Consider the following 25,855-nt stretch of genomic DNA (forward strand, 5'->3'; position numbering starts at 1 on the left):
AGGAGTGGGTCAGTTAGTGTGAGGAGGGCGTCGTGTGCAGACGTGGAGGAGAAGAGCTGGGGAGACTGAGGAAAGTGGAGAGCTCAGTCCCAGTGATAGCGCATGATCTGGAGCCTGGTCTCCAAGGGTGTATGGATACTAACGGTCCTGCAGCAGAAACCAGAGGAATAGGAAGCTGTAAATGCCCTATTCCCACATAATCCTTGGAGGCACAACAGCGACGGGTGAGCCAAGAGAGATAGAAGGCTACGGCTGTCTGCCATGCGAGTGGAGTGTGGATAACATCAGAAAGGAGGAACTCCAGTGTAACTCAGTACTGGGAGTACTTCATAGAGAGCGCTAGTAAGGATTCCTGATTTGCTTCCAGGCTAACCAGCTCCTGTGCCATCTGTACTCAGGACCCTGGACTGCATTTGCCAAGTAAAGGTAAAGAAACTGCAACCTATCGTGTCCTTGCCTTCTTGCTGCAACCTCCCCGGCACTGCTACATCTCCGTGCCTGACACTGCACCTTCCTTCCCAACACCCACCTACACTGCCCTGGGACTACAGCCCTGCCTGTGGAGGGCTATAACATCATTGCTGCACTACACCATCTGTCCCAGAGGATCTGTCTGCAGCGTCAGCTTAACATTTGCCGAACACCACAGGTGGCGTCACAAATCATCTATTCATAAACTTTATTCCATCACCTCACTCCCTTACATGGACGCCCAGGGCCACGGACCGGGTCAACGGGGTCACCTCTACTGTGACACTTCCCTGTGAAATACCGGCCTGGCACCGAGTACCCCACTGCCCTGGCGGGCGATCCAACAGCTTATGTTGTCGGACACTGCATCCGTAGCAAAGACACAACTCATGTTTAGGTGAGAGCTGTGTAGTCCTAGTGTTCAAAGCAGGCAAGGCAAGAATCAGTCCCACCAGGTCATTCCCCTATTCAGCCAGCACTATTAATCAGATTTTTCTAAGATTTTGCCTATTGAATAACAGGGAACTCAGCTTATTACATCTAGATTTTATAAATATAATTTTTTTTACTTCCTTTGTTATTAATCTTACGCAGAGCCCCCTGCCAAGTTTGTAAGCGCCGGCTGCTCCCCTCCTGTACTGCACGTGACCGAGGGGGATCCGCTGTCCATACAATGTGAGCTGTCTCGTGCACCAGATGTCATTCGTTGGTTTAGGAATGGGACAAAAGTGACGCCAGATGGGAATCTCACTATGGACGATGAGGGAGAAAAGTGCACCCTAAGTCTGCTCTGTGCACAGCCGGAGCATGCGGGGCAGTACGAGTGCAGCGTTGGCACCGACTCCCGCACCTTCCAAGTTACAGTGGATGGTGAGTAGCAGCATATAAAGGCATGTAGTAGACGTGTGCGGATCAAATGTTGCATTGTCATCAAACTTTTGTACTATAAAAAGCACAGGACCATCAGTATAAAAACCATCACCACCTTGTATAGTGTACGCTCCTAGGCACGCACCCGATCTCTGTGCACCACTTGGGGCTCCATGGTATCTGTAGTTTTCAGTATCTCCTCTTCAGATAGTAAAAAGGGGCAACACAAAGGTGCAAGCTGGGCAGCAGATATACTCGTAAAATAGAGAAATTGGCAAAAAAAAAATCATTATATGTCAAATCGAATTACATAATTTAAAGGAACTTTAATATTTATGACCCATCCTTAAAATAGCTAATGGAAATCAGATCAGGAGCAGCTGAACCCCAGGTGACCACCATGATCAGCTACAGCTGGAGAGAAATGCCAAAGCGCCGGATGATGTGTAGTGGTTGTGAACGGTACTGCATGCTGTCTCCCATTAACTTCTATAGGAGGGTACTTACGGTACCATTCATGGGCACTACATGGTGTATGGAACTGTTTTACTTCCAGTGCTTCACAGCCCAATAAATATAGATCTTTGGGGTTGTTGTCAGACTCCCACCAATATGATATAGATGATCTCATCTAAGCCTAGATCGGAATAATAAATCCCTTTAAAAACTTATATAGAAATTGCCAGTGAAAAGTAATGATTATCTGCTTCAATTATTGATGAATGTGTCGCTATAGAATGCTGGGAGATGTAGTTTTGAAGCCTTTTTTTTACTTAACGTTGGGTTCAAAAATTATTTTTGCATTTGGATTTCATAAACAAATTTAGTTGGTTTAGCTCTTACAGGGCTTTGTGCTGCACTTTACATTGCTGGTGGGAGAATGAGTTAACTGAGAATCTTTCAGTGAGCTGGAAGATTTTATTGCTCTTATCTCTTCTTCTAACCTCCTCTAAGCTGATTTATCACCTCTGCTCAACTTTAATGTGGTCGTAAATCAGTATGCAGGAGCTAGGGAGAAGGGATAAGAGCCAGGGAGAAGGGATAAGAGCCCTCAGAACAGAACAAGCTTCCTAATGGAGTTTGAGTTGACTCATTCTGCAACCAGCAATGTAAGATGAACCATTGAGGGCTGTAAAAAGCTAAAGCATCCAAAGATTTTAATGAAACTTTATTGCAAAAAAATGATTTTTAACCCATAATATAAGCATTTGAGTAAAAAAAAAAAAAAAGACAGTGAACGTGTCCATATTTTCCAGTAAACACTCGCTTTCTGAGTAGTTGAAAAACATTGGTACAGACAAGCAATATAAGATCATAACGACTGTCGCTAAGCTATAATAAAGAAATTAAATTTATGTGCAAAATTTCTTATTACAAATTAAAGGGATCGTCCACCTACATGTGTGCTGACGAAAATCTGATTAATAAAGCTATAAAACAACAAGCATCACATAATACCAGAGCCAACTCTGCCCTCTGCTGGCTGAAGCCCAGAAGTGGCACATAGTCATCTCATACTATTCCACATCCCAACTTGCCTTAGTAATCAGATTTTCCTAGAAGTTTAGAATTAGTTGGTTTTTTTTTTATGGCTTGGAGGTAAATGTCTTCTGTGAATGTCTGCTGCGTCTGTGGTGTGATCATTCCCTTATTTGCCTTTTTTGTCAATATTATGTGCTTGCAACCTAATCAAAAAGGGGGATTGAAATTACAGTTAAATTCTGTCCCTCTTCGTTATCACCTGGGACTCTTAATTCCTCTCGGTGTTTGGTTCTTGGAAGAGGCTGTAGTGGTGGTCTTAGAGCGTGACCAGATCATGCCGCGGAGGTTGTGCACTGTGTCTGAGGACCTCAGGCTGGCACTCTCTCTGTCCCGATATGACGGTGAAGTGAGATGGTACAAGGACGGCGAGCGGCTACAGGACAATCCGCACATACTAATGGAGGAGAGGGGAGCACAGCGCTTGCTGACCATCCTTGGAGCAGTGCGTGATGACGCAGGGGAATATCTGTGCGATGCCCGCAACGACAGCTTCAGCTTTTATGTCACTGTGGGAGGTAACAGGAGTGACGAAGAGGCACTGCAACCAAAACCCTCCTGCATCATGGCCCCCTAACACCTAAATCCCTGCATCCACCCCTTCACCCAGCCTATGCTGTGAGACCCCCTACTGCATCCCACTGAGGTCTTAAATGGTCGCTTCACCCAACAAAGTCTCTTCGATGTAATAACCTTTAAATAAAAATGAATAATCTAATGAATTATGTCAGAAAAGAACAATTTATCTCTGTATCACACAAAATGAGACTTAAAGAGAAATTCCAGTAAGTGTCGAAATCCGCAAGTTACATGGTTAACACAGAAAAAATTACCATGTCCCATGTACATGAATACAGCTACTATAATACTGCCCCTATATGCAATAATATAACTACTATAATACTGCCCCTATGTACAAGAATATAACTACTATAATACTGCCCCTATGTACAAGAATATAACTACTATAATACTGCCCCTATGTACAAGAATATAACTACTATAATACTGCTCCCTATGTACAAGAATATAACTACTATAATACTGCCCCTATGTACAAGAATATAACTACTATAATACTGCTTCTATATACAAGAATATAACTACTATAATACTGCTCCTATGTACAAGAATATAACTACTATAATACTGCCCCTATGTACAAGAATATAACTACTATAATACTGCCCCTATGTACAAGAATATAACTACTATAATACTGCCCCTATGTACAAGAATATAACTACTATAATACTGCCCCTATGTACAAGAATATAACTACTATAATACTGCTCCCTATGTACAAGAATATAACTACTATAATACTGCTCCTATGTACAAGAATATAATTACTATAATACTGCCCCTATGTACAAGAATATAACTACTATAATACTGCTCCTATGTACAAGAATATAACTACTATAATACTGCCCCTATGTACAAGAATATAACTACTATAATACTGCCTCCTATGTACAAGAATATAACTACTATAATACTGCCCCTGTGTACAAGAATATAACTACTATAATACTGCTCCTATATACAAGAATATAACTACTATAATACTGCCCCTGTGTACAAGAATATAACTACTATAATACTGCCCCTATGTACAGGAATATAACTACTATAATAATGCTCCTATGTACAAGAATATAACTACTATAATACTGCTCCTATGTACAAGAATATAACTACTATAATACTGCTCCTATATACAAGAATATAACTACTATAATACTGCTCCTATGTACAATAATATAACTACTATAATACTGCCCCTATATGCAATAATATAACTACTATAATACTTCCCCCATGTATAAGAATATAACTACTATAATGCTGCTCTTATGTATAAGAATATAGCTACTATAATACTGCCCGTATTTACAGGAACATAACTGCTATAATACTGTCCCCTATGTATAAGAATATAACTACTATACTACTGCCCCTATGTACAAGAATATAACTACTATAATACTGCCCCTATGCACAAGAATATAACTACTATAATACTGCCCGTATGTACAGGAACATAACTGCTATAATACTGCCCCCTATATACAAGAATATAACTACTATAATACTGCCCGTATGTACAAGAATATAACTACTATAATACTGCTCCTATGTACAAGAATATAACTACTATAATACTGCCTCTATGTACAAGAATATAGCTACTATAATACTGTCCCCTATGTATAAGAATATAGCTACTATAATACTGCTAGTATGTACAAGAATATAACTACTTTAATACTGTTCCTATGTACAAGAATATAACTACTATAATACTGCCCCTATGTACAAGAATGTAACTACTATAATACTGCTCCTACGTACAAGAATATAACTACTATAATACTGCTCCTATGTACAAGAATATAACTACTATAATACTGCCCCTATGTACAAGAATATAACTGCTATAATACTGCCCCTATGTACAAGAATATAACTACTATAATACTGCCCCCTATGTACAAGAATATAACTACTATAATACTGCCCCCTATGTACAAGAATATAACTACTATAATACTGCCCCTATATACAAGAATATAACTACTATAATACTGCCCCTATGTACAAGAATATAACTACTATAATACTGCTCCTATGTACAAGAATATAACTACTATAATACTGCTCCTATGTACAAGAATATAACTACTATAATACTCCTCCTATGTACAAGAATATAACTACTATAATACTGCCCCTATGTACAAGAATGTAACTACTATAATACTGCTCCTACGTACAAGAATATAACTACTATAATACTGCTCCTATATACAAGAATATAACTACTATAATACTGCCCCTATGTACAGGAATATAACTACTATAATACTGCCTCTATGTACAAGAATATAACTACTATAATACTGCTCCTATGTACAGGATTGTAGAGTTTATATTAGACTGGAATTTCTCTGGTGTTGTAAGCCTGTAGTGACTGGCGAGTTGATGTCAGTGTAGTGGAGAGTTTTTTAGCGATCAGCTCTTACATAATTTAAAGGATACTGCTGCAAAGAAATTGTTGGGTGCAGTTTCCATTGTAACTTTTATAATGACGCCCTTTGCTCTTTTTATTATATATCCCCCATGTTATAACATTTGATGTGGTCATTACCATAAAAATTAGACATAATAACACGTTTTCTACATCTAACATGTTGCCTGCTTGTAGCCAAGCTAATTACTTTTCAAAATTTTCCAAAGCCCCTCTATAATCCTCTCCTCTACCCTTCTGTGTCCTTGCTCTGCCTCCTTCCTCCCTCCTGTCATGCCTCCATTATATTGTGCTGTGCCTCTGCTAAACCTCCTAACCCCCCCCATGCTTGCAATGCCTCCCTGTCAGTGCCTATTCTCAGATGACATTGCCCGTAGTGACGTTTCGTTTGCTGTTTCGGCTGAGAAGGGCTGCACTTCTTGCTTGGCGGTCATTTTTTTGGTTTTGATTTAGAATATTTGAATTTTGGCCCTTATTTGCTGTCCTCTCTTTTAGCACCTCCAGTCACCATTGTGGGCAACACTGGAACTCCGGAGCACCATACTTTGATTACCGGGGATGACCTGGTGCTTTCTTGTGAGCTATCACGCCCAAACTTCAAGGTGGGCTGGCTGAGAGATGGTGAGGAGCTGGTGTCTGGAGGCCGGGTCAAAATCACATCTCGAGGAGTTCATCGACAACTTACCATACAAAGTGTTCGACCTTCAGACTCCGGAAGGTACACTTGTGATGCCGGCACTGATCAGTTACATACTGAAGTCCATGTGGAAGGTAAAGACCTTTAGTTCATGTATGGATCTTATCTTTTTAGGCGGATTTGTGCTAGTTGGTGATGTCATTATCCGTTTTGTATAGTGATATATTTTCGACGGTTGCATTTCTAGCGCCACGGCAAGTGGAATTTATCACTGAGCTCCAGAACATGACTGTCCTGGAAGGAGACACTGCCACTTTTAAATGCGTTGTATCTCCGGAGGATGTGATTCTCAACTGGGAACTCAATGGTTCCCCTCTGAATTCAGACCGGAGAGCCAGCATGGCGAGTAATGGACTCTGTCACTCTCTGACTTTGCATGGCTGTCGCCTCTCCGACTCTGGAACCATCACTGCTAATGCTGAAGGACTCATCTCACGGGCAAGACTAAGAGTCCAAGGTAGGAACATGCGTTGAGTATGAGCTGGTATGGCTTTGCTGTCTATCATTCACCCCTTTTTTTTGGACAGATACTAAATATGTGATATCTTTAACAAGAATCCACGTACATTGGACTTTGTTATAATTGTCTGAAAACAAAAAATACAAATGTCAAGCAGAGGCGTAGACTAGAACTTTTGGTTTCCATTGAAGGTGATTTTGCAAACTGGAAAAATTTGTACATGAAAATCCAAAACGTATCCATTGCTAGAGTTAAAACTGATCCTAACTGGGTACATTTACATTTCCAGTCTAATGGTTGTCCACCAAAACCACAAAACAGTCCCTCAATGATTGCACCTATGAGATAGGAACAGAAAGGGAGTTAGGTTGGAATAGGATCGTAGGGTTGGAACACTGGTGGGGAATTGGACTGATGTGTGGTACCTCGTGGAGCCTGAGACTGTTCTTACCAATGGATATATTTTTCTGCCTACAAAGGGTACATGGGTCACAGTTGGCATACGGTTTTAGCCTTGTATGTCAACATCATTGCCAGTTATTTGGGAAGTTATAGATGAGTGGTTACAACGGATACCAGAGGCTGAGCTTTTTCTTCATGCTGTTTATATTTGATTGCAACATTTTAGTCCGTCATTCATTTTTTGAGATTCACAGACAGAGTTCTTTGACGAGACTTATGTTGTTTTTTTTTCCCCAGAGGCTCATGTGATGTTTACTCAGGGGCTGGAGGACCTGGAGGTGGAAGAGGAACAAGATGTCAGCTTTGAGGTCCGGGTCACCACTGAGAAGGCAGAAGTTCATTGGGTGAAGCAGGGTGTTGTTATTCAGCCCAGTGATAGATTTACCATTCAGGAGAGTGGGCACAACCATACGCTTACCATCCATGGCGTCCATGCTTCTGACCGGGGCAGGTACAGCTGTGAAAGTCTTCATGACAGAACCGATTGCCGTCTCAATGTTCTACGTAAGTATTATATTATTTTTCTTGAAAAAAAGTATTATTTTTCAGTTCTCTCTTGGTTTACTTTGTTACTATCCACCACAGCTCGAAGTATTGCTGTAAAAAAAGGGTTACAAGATGTGCGATGCGAGGAGGGAAGTGACATTGAGTTTTTGGTGGAGTTGTCCCATGATGATTTGAAAGGAGAATGGTGGAAAGGTGGCGTCCGCCTGACGTCTGATGATGGCTGCGTCATCAGATCGAGTGGGCGGCAACATTTTCTACGTCTTGTAGACCTTGCACTACCTGATACTTCAGTGATTGCCTTTACCACTGAAACTTTGCGAACCATGGCGCAGCTGACTGTCACTGAGCACCCGCTTACCATCACGCAGCCACCTCTGGACTTTGTCGTTCATGAAGCCGGGCTTGCGACATTCCAATGCGAGGTCTCCAAACAGGAAGCCGTTGTGACGTGGAGCAAGGTAACGCAAAGGGTTCCTCTCTCTACTATAATACTGGCCCCCTATGGGCAAGAATATGGGCTTTCACTTGTACAGTTGAAACCAGAAGTTTCCATTCACTATATATAAAGACACATCTGCAGGTTTTTCTCAATATCTGACAAGAAATCAGAAAAAACCTTTCCCATTTTAGGTCATCTAGGATTACCATAATTATTAATATTTCCCAAATGCCAGAATAATGAGATAGAGAATGCTATAAGGCATTTTTATTACTTACTGCAAAGTCAAAAGTTTCCATCCATTTAATTAGTATTTGCTACCATTTTGCCCTTAAACTGAATGACTTGGGTTAGACGTTTGGGATCTCCTTCCCCAAGTTTCTCACAATAGTTGGTCGGAACGTGGGCCCATTCCTCCTGACAATACTGGTGTAACTGATCCAAGTTTGTAGGTCACCTTGCTCGCACCGGCCTTTTCAGCTTTACCCATACATTTTCAATAGGATTGAGATCAGGGCTTTGTGATGGCCACTCAAAAATATTGACTTTGTTATCCTTAAGCCACTTAGTTAGCATTTTTGCAGTATGCTTCGGGTCATTGTCCATTTGGAAGACCCATTTCCACCCAAGCTTTAACTTCCTGGCTGATGTCTTGAGAGGTTGCTTCAGTTTTGCCACATAATCTTTTTTTCTCGTGCTGCCATCTATTTTGTGAAGTGCACCAGTCCCTCCTGCAGCAAAACAGTTCCACAACATGATGCTGCCACCACCGTGTTTCACAGTAGGGATGATGTTCTTAGGCTTCCAAGCTTCTCCCATTTTCCTCCAAACGTAACGATGGTCATTATGCCCAAAAAGTTCAATTTTAGTTTCCTCAGACCACAGGACATGTCTCCAAAAATTAAGGTCTTTGTTCCTGTGCGAATTTGCAAACATTAATCTATCTTTTTTATGTTTCTTTTGGAGTAATGGCTTCTTCCTGGCAGAGTGGCCTTTCAGCCCATGTTGATACAGTACTTGTTTCACTGTGGATATTGACACAATCTTACCAGCTTCCGCCATCATCTTCACAAGGTCTTTTGCTTTTGTCCTTGGTTTGATATGCACATGTCGGACCAAAGCATGTTCATCTCTGGGACACAGAATCCATCTCCTTCCTGAGCGGTATGATGGCTGAACATTCCCATCTTGTTTGTACTTGCGTATAATTGTTTGTACAGATGAACGAGGCACCTTCAGGTATCTTGAAATTGTATCCAAGGATGAGCCAGACTTGTGAAAGTCCACAATTCTCTTACTGATACCTTGGCTGATTTCTTTAGACTTTGCCATGATGCTACACAAAGAAGCAGTGTGTTTCAGGTGTGCATTAAAATACATCTACAGGTGTGTCTCTAATTAACTCAGATTTTGCCAAAAAACTATCAGAAGCTTCCAAACACATGACATCATCATATGGGCTGTCCAGAATTGTTTAAAGTCAGAGTCATCTTAGTGTATGTAAACTTTTGACTTTGCAGTAAGGAATAAAAATGCCTGAAAACACTCTCTCGCTCTCATTATTGTAGCATTTGGCAAATATTAATAATTATGTTAATCCTAATTGACCTAAAACGGGAAAGGTTTATTCTGATTTCATGTCAGATATTGAGAAAAACCTGCAGATGTGTCTGTTTATATAGTGGAGGAAACTTCTAGATTAAACTGTAGATATGAAGAAAGCAGAACATAAAGAGCGGTGTTTGAACTTTCATGCTGAGCATTTTTCACTTTTCCCTGTGATTCTCAGAAATGTTCCGATTTTCTTGTAGGACGGGGAAGAGTTGGTCCTCAGCACATTGTGTCGTATGTTCTCTGTGGGGCGACGGAGAATACTTCACATTAGTCAGTGTGGGCCTCGAGATGCTGGGACATACACATGCCACGCGGATGACCTTAGTGCCTCCGCAACGTTGCGTGTTCTTGGTAAGTCTTCCACTAAGATACTCATTTTGGAAAGCCAGAAGAACTGACAAGTTTCTTTAGCACCAAATATCCCCACAACTTTCCATTTTTGCACTTCTTATCATGCCTGGGCTGACTAATGTTGGTCTTAGCACCAGGGTTTAACGTTGACCTGTCAGCAGGATATTCAACCTGTAAGGGCCCTAATTAGAGGCATGAGAGTAAAACTCCTTTAATGCCTATTACTTTCATACCTTGCTGGCAGTATTTTGTTGAGAAACCCACTCTTGAAGTTGAGATTGCAGGTACAGCGGGGCGGGCACTGCACTTCCTTCTCTGCTGTGCTGTTTCCCTTTTCCCTGCCCACCGCCGGCCTCCAGTCTTTGATTGACAGGTCAATCTTCTCTTAAGTACCTGTCTCCCTTGTGTAGGAACCATCATTGCCCAGGATTGTTCAATAAAAAGGGGCAGTTCATACACAATGACCTCCTAATGATGTTGCGAGATCAATAGACTATATCAGTAGGAGCTTGGTGCTGACGTGACGCCCCCTTCTAATTAAGTGCACCCTGACAATGGCGACACCTGCACAGGGGAGACAGGTCACTAAGAGAAGAGTAACCTGTCAATCAAAAACCAGAGGCCGGATATAGGCAGTGTAAAGGGAGGACACAACAGAGCTGGGAGTGCAGTGCCCGCCCCACTGCACTTGTGATTAAAACTTCAAGAATTGATTTCTTGAAAAATGCCCCAGTGAAATAATACAAGCAAGGTATGAATGTACTGAACATTTAAGGGACTTTACACTCATGCCTTTAGTTTGTGGTCGAATATCCTGCTGACAGATCCTTCTTTAAAGATATCCGTACAGACATACGGTACTTGCTGCCAACTTTCCTAGAAAGTTCATAATGTTTCTGAAAAAAAGTAAAGCCCTCGCAGATGCCAGGAAGAATCCACAATCTCCTATTAAAATTTCTATAATCTTCCCATAAATTTGGCAATTTCTTGTGCCCTGCGGTCTTAAGTAGACAGGGGCCATGACATGGGGGTGCGGAAATTGGGAGTAGAGGGAGGTGAACACTCAAAATGGGGTGAGGTCTTCTCTCTCCTCAAACAGCAAAAGTTGGCAAGCACAGGTAATGGGGAGAGGCACATTGGGTCAGAGGACTGCATTTTAGGATATATTGAACTGGGGTCTTTACTAAAGGAGGTCTGTGCTAAGAGGGGGTCTGGTCTGGGTCTGTATTAGTTAAAAGGCTCTGCGGGGACCATATGTATATGGGGGCTCGGGTCGGGGTTTTGTATTTATTGAGGGGATCTGGTCCGAGATTTGTAAAATATGTTTATGGGGCGTCTGGTATAGAGTAATTGATTTTATTATTGTACCAGACCGATGTTATTTTGGGTTATGGTAGTTTTTTTTTTTTACATCTAATAAATTATTATAAATGTCCTATATTTTCAATATCGACAGAACAAGAACCACAAATCCTAAAAGACCTGCAGGACGTTGAGATCGCGGAGAACGACAACGCGGCATTCATCTGCGAGTTATCCTGTGCCCAGGCCAAAGGAGAATGGTTCAAAAATGGAGAGAAAATCAAAGTAACATCAACCACGAAGATTCGCCAAGAAGGTTTTTAGTGCTTTATATAGTTAATTATGTAACACATACTGTATGGGCTGATGTGACTTATAGGGACAATACACCTAAATCCATCTTATCGCTACGTGCCATGCAGGTGAATGTCATCAATGGCTCTCGGTTATCAACCATTTCATTGATTGAAGTTTTTTCAACGTAAAGTGATAGAAAAATCAATACCCGCATTTCTAATACAGTCCATGCCCTAGAGAATTAAAAGGAATGTCTCCCATGCACATGAAATGGCTTTTTTTTATGTTATCTAATGTTTTGTATTATTTTCTAGCTCCTTTTATATTATATATGAGACATGATTTCTTCTAATGTTACTACAATTTACATTTAGTTTTGCCATGCAATACCACATTACACCATTACAACAGACATTTTTATTCATAGACATCACTACAATAGCGCCCCCCCCACGTTAATTTATTTAAGAACTGGCATTGACCAAACTCTAATCTTTTATAATAGCATCAAACTGAACACATTTTCAAATGCTCCTATTCAGCTTTTTTGCATGTTTTTTATGTTTCTACAGGAAGAAGACACTTTCTTCTTATTTGTGGGGCTCAATGTGAAGACTCCGGAGAAATTCTGTTTCAAGCCAGAAGAGTAGAGTCAAGAGCAAACCTCAAAGTCAAAGGTAAGCGACAAAATCTTCTCCCTAATCTGTGTTAACAGATTAATGTTTGCCAATCAAAATATTCAGCAATAATTGTAAAAGTAGCTCAAAATATAATATATAGAAAAAAGTAACTTGAGATTTACAAGAATATAACTAACTTCTATACTACGTACTATATAATACTGCCCCTATGTGCAAGAATATAACTACTATAATACTGCCCATATGTACAAGAATATAGCTACTATAATACTGTCCCTATGTACAAGAATATAACAACTATAATACTGCCTCTGTGTACAAGAATACAACTACTATAATACTGCTCCTATGTACAAGAATACAACTACTATAATACTGCCCCCTATGTACAAGAATATAACCACTATAATACTGCCCCTATGTACAAGAATATAACTACTATAATACTGCCCCTATGTACAAGAATATAACTACTATAATACTGCCCCTATGTACAAGAACATAACTACTATAATACCGCCCCTATGTACAAGAGTATAACTACTATAATAATGCTCCCTATGTACAAGAATATAACTACTATATAATACGGTCCCCTATGTACAAGAATATAACTACTATAATACTGCTCCCTATGTACAAGAATATAGCTACTATAATAACGCCCCTATGTACAAGAATATAACTACTATATAATACGGTCCCCTATGTACAAGAATATAACTACTATAATACTGCTTCTATGTACAGGAATATAGCTACTATAATACTGCCCCTATGTACAAGAATATAACTACTATAATACTGCTCCTATGTACAAGAATATAACTACTATAATACTGCTCCTATGTACAAGAATATAACTACCATACTATAATATCGCCCCTATGAACAAGAATATACCGTATATACTCATGTATAAGCCGACCCGAGTATAAGGCCAGGTTCATATAGCGTTAACCCAGCCCGTTTAACGCATAGCGTTGACGGGCTACGTTAACGGTATAGCATAACGCAATCGCGTTATGCTATACCCGCTAGCACAGATGATTAATCTGTGCTAGCGTCCGAGGCTCTGTCACTGAATGACGGCACATCGCAAGCGCATGACGCTATACGGCATGCGTCGCGATGCGCCCGATAATGGGGGTCAATGGCAGCGTTAACGGACTGCGTTACACCGCGTTATGCCGCGGTGTAATGCAGTCCGTCTAACGGACTGCCATAACACAATGTGACCCCGACCTAAGCCGACCCCCCTAATTTTGCCACAAAAACTGGGAAAACTTATTGACTCGCGTATAAACCTAGGGCGGAAAATGCAGCAGCTACTTTTAAATTTCAAAAATAAAAATAGATACCAATAAAAGTAAAATTAATTGAGACATCAGTAGGTTAAATGTTTTTGAATATCCATATTGGATCAGGAGCCCATATAATGCTCCATACAGTTAATGATGGCCCCATACGTTGCTCCATACAAAATACACCCCATATAATGCTGCACAAAGGTTAATAATGGCCCCATAAGATGCTCCATAGAATATGCCCCATATGCTGCTCCATAAAGGTTATGGCCCCATAAGATGCTCCATAAAATCCTCCTTAGATTATGCCCCCATATGCTGCCCCATAAGATGCTCCATAGATTTTGCCCCCATAAAATGCTACATAGATTATGCCCCATATGCTTCCCCATAAGATTCTCCATAGAATAGGCCCCATATGCTGCTGCTGCAAATAGAAAAAAATAATGACATGCTCACCTCTCGTCGCTGGGGGCCAGATGCCGGTGTCCTGAGCAGGCGGGGACACTGGAGCACTATAGGGGACAGGTGCCAGTGTCACCGCTGGCTCAGGGCCCCTGCACCTGAGATATTCATCTGTCCCTGTTCCACCGCTGCGCGCCACTCTGTCTTCCGGGTCCTCTGTCAGTGACTGTTCAGGCAGAGGGTGCGCACTAACTACGTCATCGCGCCCTCTGACCTGAACATCACAACCAGAGGACGCGGAGGACTGAGCGGCACGCAACGATGGACCGGGGACAGGTGAATATCGCATATACTTACCCCCTCCTCGCACGGTCTCTGCAGCCCCGCTTCTCCCACGGTCTCTGGCAGCTACTCCTTCCTTCAGCGGTTACATGGTACTGCTCATTAAAGTCATGAATATGCACATATTCATGACTTTAATGAGCGATACCACGTGACCGCTGAAGGTAGGCACCTGAGACCGTGGGAGAAGCAGAGGGCTGCAGAGACGTGCCGGGGGGTAAGTATGTTCTGACACCCCCGCTCCCCCTCCCCCGCCGACCCCCTGGCATATATGACACACGCATAAGCTGAGAGGGGGACTTTTAGCCCAAAAAATGGGCTGAAAATCTCGGCTTATACGCGAGTATATACGGTAACTACTATAATACTGCCCCTATGTAGAGGAATATAACTACTATAATACTGCCCCCTATGTACAAGAATATAGCTACTATAATACTGCTCCTATGTACAAGAATATAACTACTATAATACTGCCCCTACGTAAAAGAATATGACTACTATAATACTGCCCCTATGTACAAGAATATAACTACTATAACACTGCTCCCTATGTACAAGAATATAACTACTATAATACTGCCCCTATGTACAAGAATATAACTACTATAACTCTGCTCCCTATGTACAAGAATACAACTGCTATAATACTGCTCCTATATACAAGAATATAACTACTATAATACTGCCCCTATGTACAAGAATATAACTACTATAATACTGCTCCTATATACAAGAATATAACTACTATAATACTGCCCCTATGTACAAGAATATAACTACTACAATACTGCCCCTATGTACAAGAATATAACTACTATAATACTGCTCCTATGTACAAGAATATAACTACTATAACACTGCTCCCTATGTACAGGAATGTAACTACTATAATACTGCTCCTATGTACAAGAATATAACTACTATAATACTGCTCCTATGTGCAAGAATATAACTACTATAATACTGCCCCCTATGTACAAGAATATAACTACTATAATACTGCCCCTATGTACAGGAATGTAACTACTATAATACTGCTCCTATGTACAAGAATATAACTACTATAATACTGCTCCTATGTACAGGAATGTAACTACTATAATACTGCTCCTATGTACAAGAATATAACTACTATAATACTGCTCCCTATGTACAGGAATGTAACTACTATAATACTACCCCTATGTACAATAATATAACTACTATAATACTGCCCCTATGTACAAGAATTTAACTACTATAATACTGCTCCTATGTACAAGAATATAACTACTATAATACTGCTCCTATGTACAAGAATATAACTACTATAATACTGCTCCTATGTACAAGAATATAACTACTATAATACTGCTCCCTATGTACAGGAATGAAACTACTATAATACTGCCTTCATCAACTCTTCTTTTAGAGCTACCTGTCCGCATTGTAAAATCACTGAGAGACAAGACGGCTCTACAAGGTCATCGTGTCATATTTGAATGCAAGGTCAGTCCAGCACGAGCTTCGGTAAGTTGGTTGAAAGGAAACCAAGTCATTCCTTCCTCTGACAAGTACCAGATCACCAGTGAGGACGCCTATCGAACACTATTCATCAATGACGTTGGCCCAGAAGATGAGGACCTCTATACTATGAAGACCACAGGAGGCCAGACCTCAGGCCGTTTACTAGTGGAGGGTGAGCACCAATCAACGTTTCTACTAATTCAAGAGGCAAGAAAGTGATTTGTGACATAATATACCTATGAATAAACATCTTATTTTATAGTAGAAACTAAACAAAAAACATATATGTTTATGTTTTACATGACAGCAGAGAATAAGAAGTCCAATCCTGGGAAAATACTAGTTGGAGAGTTGCAAAATTACATTGTCCCTAAATCTTTAAATCGATTGGTTTCAGGTTTAACCATCCAACTATATAAAAACCTGAGAGATGTCAGAGTGACGGCCCCCGATGATGCTTGTTTCGAGTGTGAGGTCTCCATTCCTCCATCCAGACCTCCACAATGGAGCCTACATGGGGTCATGTTGCACAACGGAGGTGACATCGCTGTGGAGGTCAGAGGGAACCGGCACAAGCTCACCCTGCGGAATACATATCCTGCAATGTCAGGAACCGTCAGATTTGCAGCTGGGAAAACACGTTCTGAAGCGCAGCTCATCGTACAAGGTAACAGATCTTTCCATACACAGCACCACACAATCAGATCTGACAGTATCTGTGTATGTATCCTGAATGCCATTCCTAGAGTCACTCTTTAGCTGACATACTGCCAACACCTTGTAAAGTCCAGTCTTTGTGCGTGCACAATCTACAATTAGTCAACCTTTATGAATCCCGGTATTTAACTTATGGTAAAAGTCTGTGTAGCGATGACGCCGGAGGTCACTAAGAGAATAGTTATCGGCAAATCAACAATGAAGTCACTGGACGAGGTCTTCAAATCGAGGAACATTACATTGGCGATGAAAATACATCTTGTACATAGTTTAGTCTTTTCTGTGGCAACATATGGATGTGAAACCTAGACGATAAAGAAGACAGGATGACAATCGACGACCTTCAAAATGTGGAGCTGGAGAAGGATGTTATCAATACCATGGACGGCAAGAAGAACAAACAAATCAATTTTGGATCAAACCAGGCCTGACATGTCACTCGGGGTAAGGATCACCAAGCAACGACTTGTCTCCTGTGGACACATCATATGAAGAGAACTATCACTGGAGAAGGACATCATGGTCAGAAGAATGGAAGGAACAAGGTGAAGAGGAAGAAAAGCGACCTGATGGCATGATACTAACAAGATAACGGTGAAGAAGAATTTGGTGGACCTATCTAGGCTTGCACATAATCGATCTTCCTCGAGATTGTGTTGAAGGCCGTTAAATGTATAGTTAAAAAAGTCTGATTCAAAGAGAGAAATTGCTATAAGAGTTCTTGGTCTAACAAGAAAAAAATCATTCTTAGGTTTACCCTCTATCTAGGCAGAACCCAAATGGCGAGTTATTGGATCCAAATGAGGTTGTCTTCTGTTGAAACTTTGAGGTCCACGATTGTGTCAGAGCCTGGACCCACTGGAGGATTCTCTGGTTTTCTGGTGGCCTGGCATATTGAATTTTTGGACGTGTTAAAGAGCTAGAGAAGAAAGATCACCACTGGCTCCACCAATGCCCCTAAATGCCCCTAAATGTCTCCTAACCCATTCATCAATGTTTTCAACATTCAGGATGAACCACAGAAATCTGTTCCTCCTGGTAGTGTAAGGGCCCCATCACACATAGCGACTCACCAACGATCCCGACAACGATATCAACGTGTCAGGATCGCTGGCGAATCGATACATGATCGCTGGTGAGCTGTCAAACAGACAGCTTCACCAGCGATCAGCACAGCGACGCTGAGTGCGCGGCGTCGCTGTGTTCGTTAGTTACCAGCGCGCTGATGCAGGGAGCTGCTAACTAACATACACATCGGGTATCCAAGGGACGTGCGTCCCTTAGATATGTGGCGCCCCTGAGGCTCAGTCGCCACAGAGGTACTGCACCTCCTCCTGAGGTGTGGTGCCCCACCATCCAGGTAAGTTGGAGGCTCCTGACCACGCTCCAACACTCGCACCGCACACAACAGAGTAGTTCAGCAAAGCCACATTGCGGCTCCCTGCTTTGAGTGTAGCAGAGCCCCTTTGGTGGCTCCCTGCTTGGAACACGAAACGTAATGGGAGGCGGGTGGAGTTGAGAATACATAAAAGAGCGGGAATGTTTAGGATTACAGGTCAGTCTGGGAGAGGAAGCCACTCAGAGAGGAGTGAGGAAAGAAGATCCCTGAGAGAGGGATGGAGGAAGGAGGTGCTGCAGCAGACCTCAGTGACCTGGGTCTGCTGGCACTGGAAAGGAAAGAAGGAGAAAGACATTGAACTGAAACCTGATCTTCCATAAGAGAGAGATTAGTACGGAACGAAGGAGTAAAAGGGAACAGAGGACGTGGGTTAGGAGAGAACCCTGCCTCGAAGTTCTAAGCGCAAGGCCGGGGCCCGGTCCACGAGGTTGTATGGATGCTAATGGTCTTGCAGCAGACACCGGTGGAGTAGTGGGCTGTAAATGCACTACTCCCATCTAAGACTTGGGGGCACAACAGCAACTTGGATAGTGAGCCGGGACTCAGGAGTGAGGAGTCCCCGAAGCAGGCTACAGCTCTCTGCCGTACAAGTAGAGTTCTTGGGAACATCTGTCAGGAGGAACTCCAGTGTAACTCAGTACTAGGAGTACTTCACTTAAAGGCGCTATAGAGGAGACGTTCAGAAAGGTACATGTTGGCGGAGTGTTGGAAGGGAGCATTCCATCTGACCTGGAGGTGGATTGAGCCTCTGACCCGGAGGACACAGTACGGAGGCAGGCACCTGTGTGTACTACAGACTGTGAGTAAAGCTTTGGAACTACAAGCCCTGGTGTCCTCCATTGATTCTTGCGTCAACACACCCAGTACTGCTACATCTGGGTACCAACTTCCACACCGCTTGTGCCTCTCCGCTAACTCCACATCTACACTGCCCTGGGGCTATAGCTTCACCTGTGGGGAGCTTCACCATCTTGGCTGCAACACACCACCATCCCCAGAGGATCTGCAAGCAGCGTCGGCTTAACATCTCACTTGCCGAACACCACAGGTGGCGTCACGAACTATTCCATTAACTACATTCCACCATTCAAACTCCCCCCATTAATTGGGCGCCCAGGGCCATGGACCGGGTCACTGCTGCTGTGACACATCCCACCGACACCGGCCCGATACCGAGTACCCCACGGCCCTGGGAGGGCGACCCAATCTTGGCGTCACGAACAGGATGACGAGACCAGATGCCATCGGGTTCTGTGTGCCTAAGATTTGTTGGACTTAAAACTTTTGAGAATGTGCAGAAGACCCAATTTAATAGACTGTAAAATGAACATTAAAAATGGCTGCTGGCGCGGAGAAGAAGGGCGTGACGATATGGGAGGTCCTAGGAAAGACCGCGAACAGTCTTGCGCCTCCCCTGCCTGAATTACTATGTGACAGCACATGGCCCACCCCCCGAGGGGTTCATATACTGGCTTGGTATGGAGGCACTGGAAGAAGACGCTGCCCCAAGAAGGAGGGGCAGAAGGCAGTGGCGGGAAAAGAGCCGAGACAGGAAGAACGCCAGAACGCCATGATGGAAGAAGAGGGAAGGAGGCCTGCGGAGCGCGGGGAGGTGGATCTCCCCGGCGCCATGGCTGAAGGCTCGGACCCTGCTTCTAGGCTGAATCGACGGCAGCTGGAGGAGGAGATTGCCCGGCTGACTCAATGTTTGCGACTGAGGCAGGAGGCCTTGTGGAGACTGAACTGACAGCGCGCCCAGGAGGGGCCTACACCTGCGGTAACCGCTGCTGCTGCACCGGAGCTTCCCCAGGCAGATTCCGTGGAGCCTGCCGCCGCCATTACACCACCGGCAGCATCCGGAGCCCCTTCGCTGCCGCCACAGGAGGAATTGTATGAGGCCCTGGGAGCCGAAGTGGAGGAAGAGGAGCTCCCGCCCGGACCTGACGCGGCTGCGCAGGTCCCGCCAGAGAGCCCTGCGGACCCGCCGTTAGTTCCACCGCCGACCCCGGTGTCCCACCGGGCAGCGCCCTCCGCCACTACGCCTGCACCGGAGCAGAGACCACACCGCCAGGAGGCCCCAGGTACGTCTGATGCCCCTACACCTGGGAAGGCCTTGGGGTGTACCACGGTCGCAGCGGCTGGCCAGGTCGTGCTAGATCTGGTCTGGGACCGGGATACCTGTCCCCGGGGGGAAACACCGGAACCCCTGACGGTGGCGCCGCGGTACAAAACCAGCCTGGATCGGTCCCGGGAGGAATGGGAGGATGATGAGAACTGGGATAGTTGTCAAGCTACCATCCGGCAACTGGCAGCTGAACACCGGGAGAGGGAGCGGCGCCGGCTACCGGTACTGGGTCCAGATTTGGACCGGAAGGAACAGGTCAGAGCCGGTCACTAAGGTCCCAGAGATGCGGCAGGTTGAGGCCACGTCCTGAATGTGAATCATGAGAGGGGGTTCGGCTTTATCCATGACCCTAGCCGAATCTCCGACCTGTTTTTCAATCGGAGAGACGTGGAACCACATTTGAGAAAAGGGCACCCTGCCAGGAACCTGAGCCCGGGAGATCACGTAACCTTCACCAGACACGAAGGTCTGAGAGGCTGGTACACTATGAACATTAGGCGAGACCCGGAGGATCTCATCGAGACCTACAGGCAGAGACCGCCCACTGCCCCCATGTGCCAAGCTCGAGCCGTACCAGTCCGACAGCCAAAGGTACAGAACGCTGCACGTTTCACCCCACTGGAGGAAGAATACCTGAGGACTGCCAATGCATTTCTCACATCTGGTAGCGGTTCCAGTCCAGAAACCCCAGGAGGAAACAACAACCATTAGTAAATCTCATTACCCAGGAGGGTATTTGCACAGTTGTGCCATTGTTTTCTATTTTTGCACCAGTTTTCCCATTTTTGGTTATCATGTCCTAGTTTATTTTCCCAGAGTTGCCCAGTTTTGATGGCAGCCTTTATACTTGAACTAAGGAGATCATGAACGCTGAATGGTCCAGAACTGCCATTGTAAATAGTTGCACCTCTTTGGGTGCCCTCTCTTGGTTTTACATAGACGCTTTTTGAAGATAAGGTCTACCTCATTTGGAGTATGACTCCAATCAAAGGACACTGCAAGAGATCCCGGCTGGGAGCGGTGTCCAGCGTTTACAAGAATTGTTGAAAGTTTTAATGTGAAGTATTTGATAATGATGTGTCTTATGAGAGTATTGGTAACTAGGAAATGGCTTTTATATAGAATTAGGAATGTTTTGACAGAGAGATGAGAGATTTGAATAAAGAATTGAAAATGTAGGTGATGAACCAAGCACCACGGTTGTCACTCAGAGTTAAAAGAAAGTAGAAAATGTGCACTAAAGATGGAAAGAAATGTGTTGATGAAGAATACTGAAGTGATAGTGAGTAACAGACAATAGCACTTTGAATTACGTATTGTATTGAAAATTGCACTTTTGACTTAAGATTTTAGATAGTTAACTAAGAATTGTTTGCAACGTTCAAGAATGAGTGCCTCCCACATTGGGAAGTTTAGTATAAGAAATGTTTGTTTAGCATTACAAAAATTTTGTATGTTCCTGTGTTGTTGGCTTTGTTTGCCTTGAAGCCCGCAGCCGTGCTGTGTTTAATGGGGGGGTATGTGGCGCCTCTGAGGCTCAGTCGCCACAGAGGTACTGCACCTCCTCCTGAGGTGTGGTGCCCCACCATCCAGGTAAGTTGGAGGCTCCTGACCACGCTCCAACACTCGCACCCCACACAACAGAGTAGTTCAGCAAAGCCACATTGCGACTCCCTGCTTGGAGTGTAGCAGAGCACCTTTGGTGGATCCCTGCTTGGAACACGAAACGTGCTGGGAGGCGGGTGGAGTTGGGAATACATAAAAGAGCGGGACTGTTTAGGATTACAGGTCAGTCTGGGAGAGGAAGCCACTCAGAGAGGAGTGAGGAAAGAAGATCCCTGAGAGAGGGATGGAGGAAGGAGTGCTGCAGCAGACCTCAGTGACCTGGGTCTGCTGGCACTGGAAAGGAAAGAAGGAGAAAGACATTGAACTGAAACCTGATCTTCCATAAGAGAGAGATTAGTACGGAACGAAGGAGTAAAAGGGAACAGAGGACGTGGGTTAGGAGAGAACCCTGCCTCGAAGTTCTAAGCGCAAGGCCGGGGCCCGGTCCACGAGGTTGTATGGATGCTAATGGTCTTGCAGCAGACACCGGTGGAGTAGTGGGCTGTAAATGCACTACTCCCATCTAAGACTTGGGGGCACAACAGCAACTTGGATAGTGAGCCGGGACTCAGGAGTGAGGAGTCCCCGAAGCAGGCTACAGCTCTCTGCCGTACAAGTAGAGTTCTTGGGAACATCTGTCAGGAGGAACTCCAGTGTAACTCAGTACTAGGAGTACTTCACTTAAAGGCGCTATAGAGGAGACGTTCAGAAAGGTACATGTTGGCGGAGTGTTGGAAGGGAGCATTCCATCTGACCTGGAGGTGGATTGAGCCTCTGACCCGGAGGACACAGTACGGAGGCAGGCACCTGTGTGTACTACAGACTGTGAGTAAAGCTTTGGAACTACAAGCCCTGGTGTCCTCCATTGAATCTTGCGTCAACACACCCAGCACTGCTACATCTGGGTACCAACTTCCACACCGCTTGTGCCTCTCCGCTAACTCCACATCTACACTGCCCTGGGGCTATAGCTTCACCAGTGAGGAGCTTCACCATCTTGGCTGCAACACACCACCAGCCCCAGAGGATCTGCAAGCAGCGTCGGCTTAACATCTCACTTGCCGAACACCACAGGTGGCGTCAAGAACTATTCCATTAACTACATTCCACCATTCAAACTCCCCCCATTAATTGGGCGCCAAGGGCCACGAACCGAGTCACCGCTGCTGTGACACATCCCGCCGACACCGGCCCGGTACCGAGTATTCCACGGCCCTGGGAGGGCGACCCAGATAGCCGATGTGTACGTTAGTTACCAGCTCCCTGCATCAGCACGCTGGTAACTAACGTACACATCGGGTATCTAAGAGACGCCCGTGTACGTTAGTTACCAGCAGATCGCTGATCTCCCGCCTGTCACACGCAGCGATGCGTGCTGGCCAGCGGGAGACCATCGACCAAAGAAAAGTCCAGAGGTTTCCCCGAGCAATCAGCGATACCGGCAGGGGGGCCGGTTGCTGATCGCTGTCACACACAGCGATCTGGCTGGTGAGATCGCTGTTGTTTCACAAAACTTGTGACTCAGCAGCGATCTCGCTAGCGAGATCGCTATGTGTGACGGGGCCTTTAGAATAGAAGCCCAAATAACTATGAACATAGCCACTGGCCGATTACAATACACCGACTCTTAGAGTTGCTAACACTTGGTAGCTTTCTCGGAAGTGATTTCAGTACGTGGAGACATGTTGCTCTCATGACTTGCACCTACTTGGACCATTTTCTCATTGATTTTCTGGGGCTTCTCATAATCCTCTCCTGGACATCTGCAGCAGTGGCGGGGTCTGAATACATAGTGTATTTTTATTTGCATTGACCAACTTTGGAACAACCGTACAGTCATATGTTTCTGTGAATGATCCTGTTTGTCCGTCAGGCTCCACTATCACAATACGCCCTAGTGGACATACGCTCGTTTTTGTGGCCAAACGAGTAATAATACATCTTCTTTGCTTATGTCTTTCAGCAGAACAATAGAAACATGTCTGTCTGCAGGATCCAGCATCGTCTCTTCCATAAGTGTTAGCACTATTTTCAAGCCCGGGCTCCTCTCCTCCCAGCCCCAGAATAGGTAGAGCAGCGCTCATACCAATGCCAAGTGCCAAGGCTCGACTGAAGCCAAGCTTTTCTTAGGATTGAGCTTTAAACCCTTGTATTCTCAGCACTCGATAATTTATTTCAACCCCTCATTCTAAACCTTCCCTCCCCATCTGGAAGGTGGTGAGACAAGTAGATGAGTGTATGCAGACCAGGATAGTGACTGGTGGAGGGTGACAAGGGACAACATGGACAAGATGGCGCTATGGGAGTGATACAAGAAGACACAGGAGTATTGGAAAATGGATGATAAAGGGGAAATTTAGTCAAACAATGCTTCAAATATAGGTGTGTTTTATCTAAATGGATTCATAGAATCTCTCACAAATTATTGGGGCTACAATATCTAGCAAATTTTGTGATACAGCCAACCCTGATCACTTCTTGGAGATCAATGGGGTCCAGCTGTGGCTTTCGTGGCATCCTTGGAGAGTTGGCAACTGTAGAACCAATGTTGTAAGTGTATCTAGGGAAAAGCTAAGTTGCAGCCGCCATTTTTAATAACAATGGAGCAAAAGCTTGCTCACAAGGTCATAGACACCAAAATACCCAAAGCCTATTAGTCACATCTATGGTTTGTAGGTAAAGGGTCCACTGCATGATTTAGTAGTCACATTCCACTGTGGAATGCCTTCGGATCAGTAGGGTGATGACTAACAAATAGGTTTGGGGGCACAGATCTCAAGAATATTTAGATCTTGGGACAAGAACACCTTTGAAAAAAAGCATCTTAATTACCTGCAGATATATCATACATCTTTTTAGATATAATTTGATGGTGACCCTGAATTTCGCTCATAATAAGAACCTGTGCCTTAAAAATGTAACTGGCGATGTTTTTCTTTTATTCCTGCGCCTCTCCATTCCTGAGATATGGCTTCCTCGTCCCTCTTCTCTTTTTAGTCAACTGGGTATGGTCCTCAAAAGAGATGACCACAGAGTAGAGCTGAGGAACACACCCACTTGGCTAACAATGCTAGCTTTATATACTTGGAAGAAAGGACCATATCTCAGGAGCAGAAAGGCGCAGGAACAAAAAAAGGATGACGGCGGATTCAAGCGAACGGAAGCATTTACATCAGGTTACAAGATTTCCTATTTATGTCAAGTGACGGGTCCACTTTAAAGGGAAAATCCAGTGAAACTATCTTCAGATTGGTAGAGATAATGGTACTCTATAATTGGCAACTCCTCCGGATGATTCAGAAGACTCCTGAACGATGGTGATACAGTCATATGTAAAAGTTTGGGCACCCCTATTAATGTTAACTTTTTTTCTTTATAACAATTTTGGTTTTTGCAACAGCTATTTCAGTTTCATATATCTAATAACTGATGGACTCAGTTATATTTCTGGATTCAAATGAGGTTTATTGTACTAACAGAAAATGTGCAATCTGCATTTAAACAAAATTTGACCGGTGCAAAAGTATGGGCACCCTTATCGTTTTCTTGATTTGAACACTCCTAACTACTTTTTACTGACTTCCTGAAGCACTAAATTGGTTTTGTAACCTCATTGAGCTTTGAACTTCATAGCCAGGTGTATCAAATCATGAGAAAAGGTATTTAAAGTGGCCACTTGCAAGTAGTTCTCCTATTTGATTCTCCTATGAAGAGTGGCATCATGGTCTCCTCAAAACAACTCTCAAATGATCTGAAAACAAA

General features: G+C 43.8%; 1 protein-coding gene across 1 annotated transcript in view; it reads left to right on the forward strand.

The window, feature by feature from the left end:
• The window catches only part of OBSL1 (obscurin like cytoskeletal adaptor 1), a 72,591-nt gene extending 47,151 nt beyond the window's left edge, over positions 1 to 25,440 (forward strand). The window contains exons 16-26 of the mRNA XM_073545504.1: positions 1,066 to 1,341; positions 6,410 to 6,685; positions 6,799 to 7,068; positions 7,771 to 8,037; positions 8,119 to 8,498; positions 10,291 to 10,444; positions 11,901 to 12,062; positions 12,616 to 12,720; positions 16,153 to 16,419; positions 16,645 to 16,914; positions 24,057 to 25,440. Of these exons, the coding sequence (XP_073401605.1) occupies positions 1,066 to 1,341; positions 6,410 to 6,685; positions 6,799 to 7,068; positions 7,771 to 8,037; positions 8,119 to 8,498; positions 10,291 to 10,444; positions 11,901 to 12,062; positions 12,616 to 12,720; positions 16,153 to 16,419; positions 16,645 to 16,914; positions 24,057 to 24,067 (2,438 nt within the window). The 3' untranslated portion in view covers positions 24,068 to 25,440. The remainder of the gene's footprint in view (positions 1 to 1,065; positions 1,342 to 6,409; positions 6,686 to 6,798; positions 7,069 to 7,770; positions 8,038 to 8,118; positions 8,499 to 10,290; positions 10,445 to 11,900; positions 12,063 to 12,615; positions 12,721 to 16,152; positions 16,420 to 16,644; positions 16,915 to 24,056) is intronic.
• Positions 25,441 to 25,855: the final 415 nt, after the last annotated feature.

This window comes from Dendrobates tinctorius, unplaced genomic scaffold (assembly GCF_039654945.1).
Source record: "Dendrobates tinctorius isolate UK_male_01 unplaced genomic scaffold, ASM3965494v1 ptg000143l, whole genome shotgun sequence".
In the NCBI taxonomy this organism is placed as follows: Eukaryota; Metazoa; Chordata; class Amphibia; order Anura; family Dendrobatidae; genus Dendrobates; species Dendrobates tinctorius.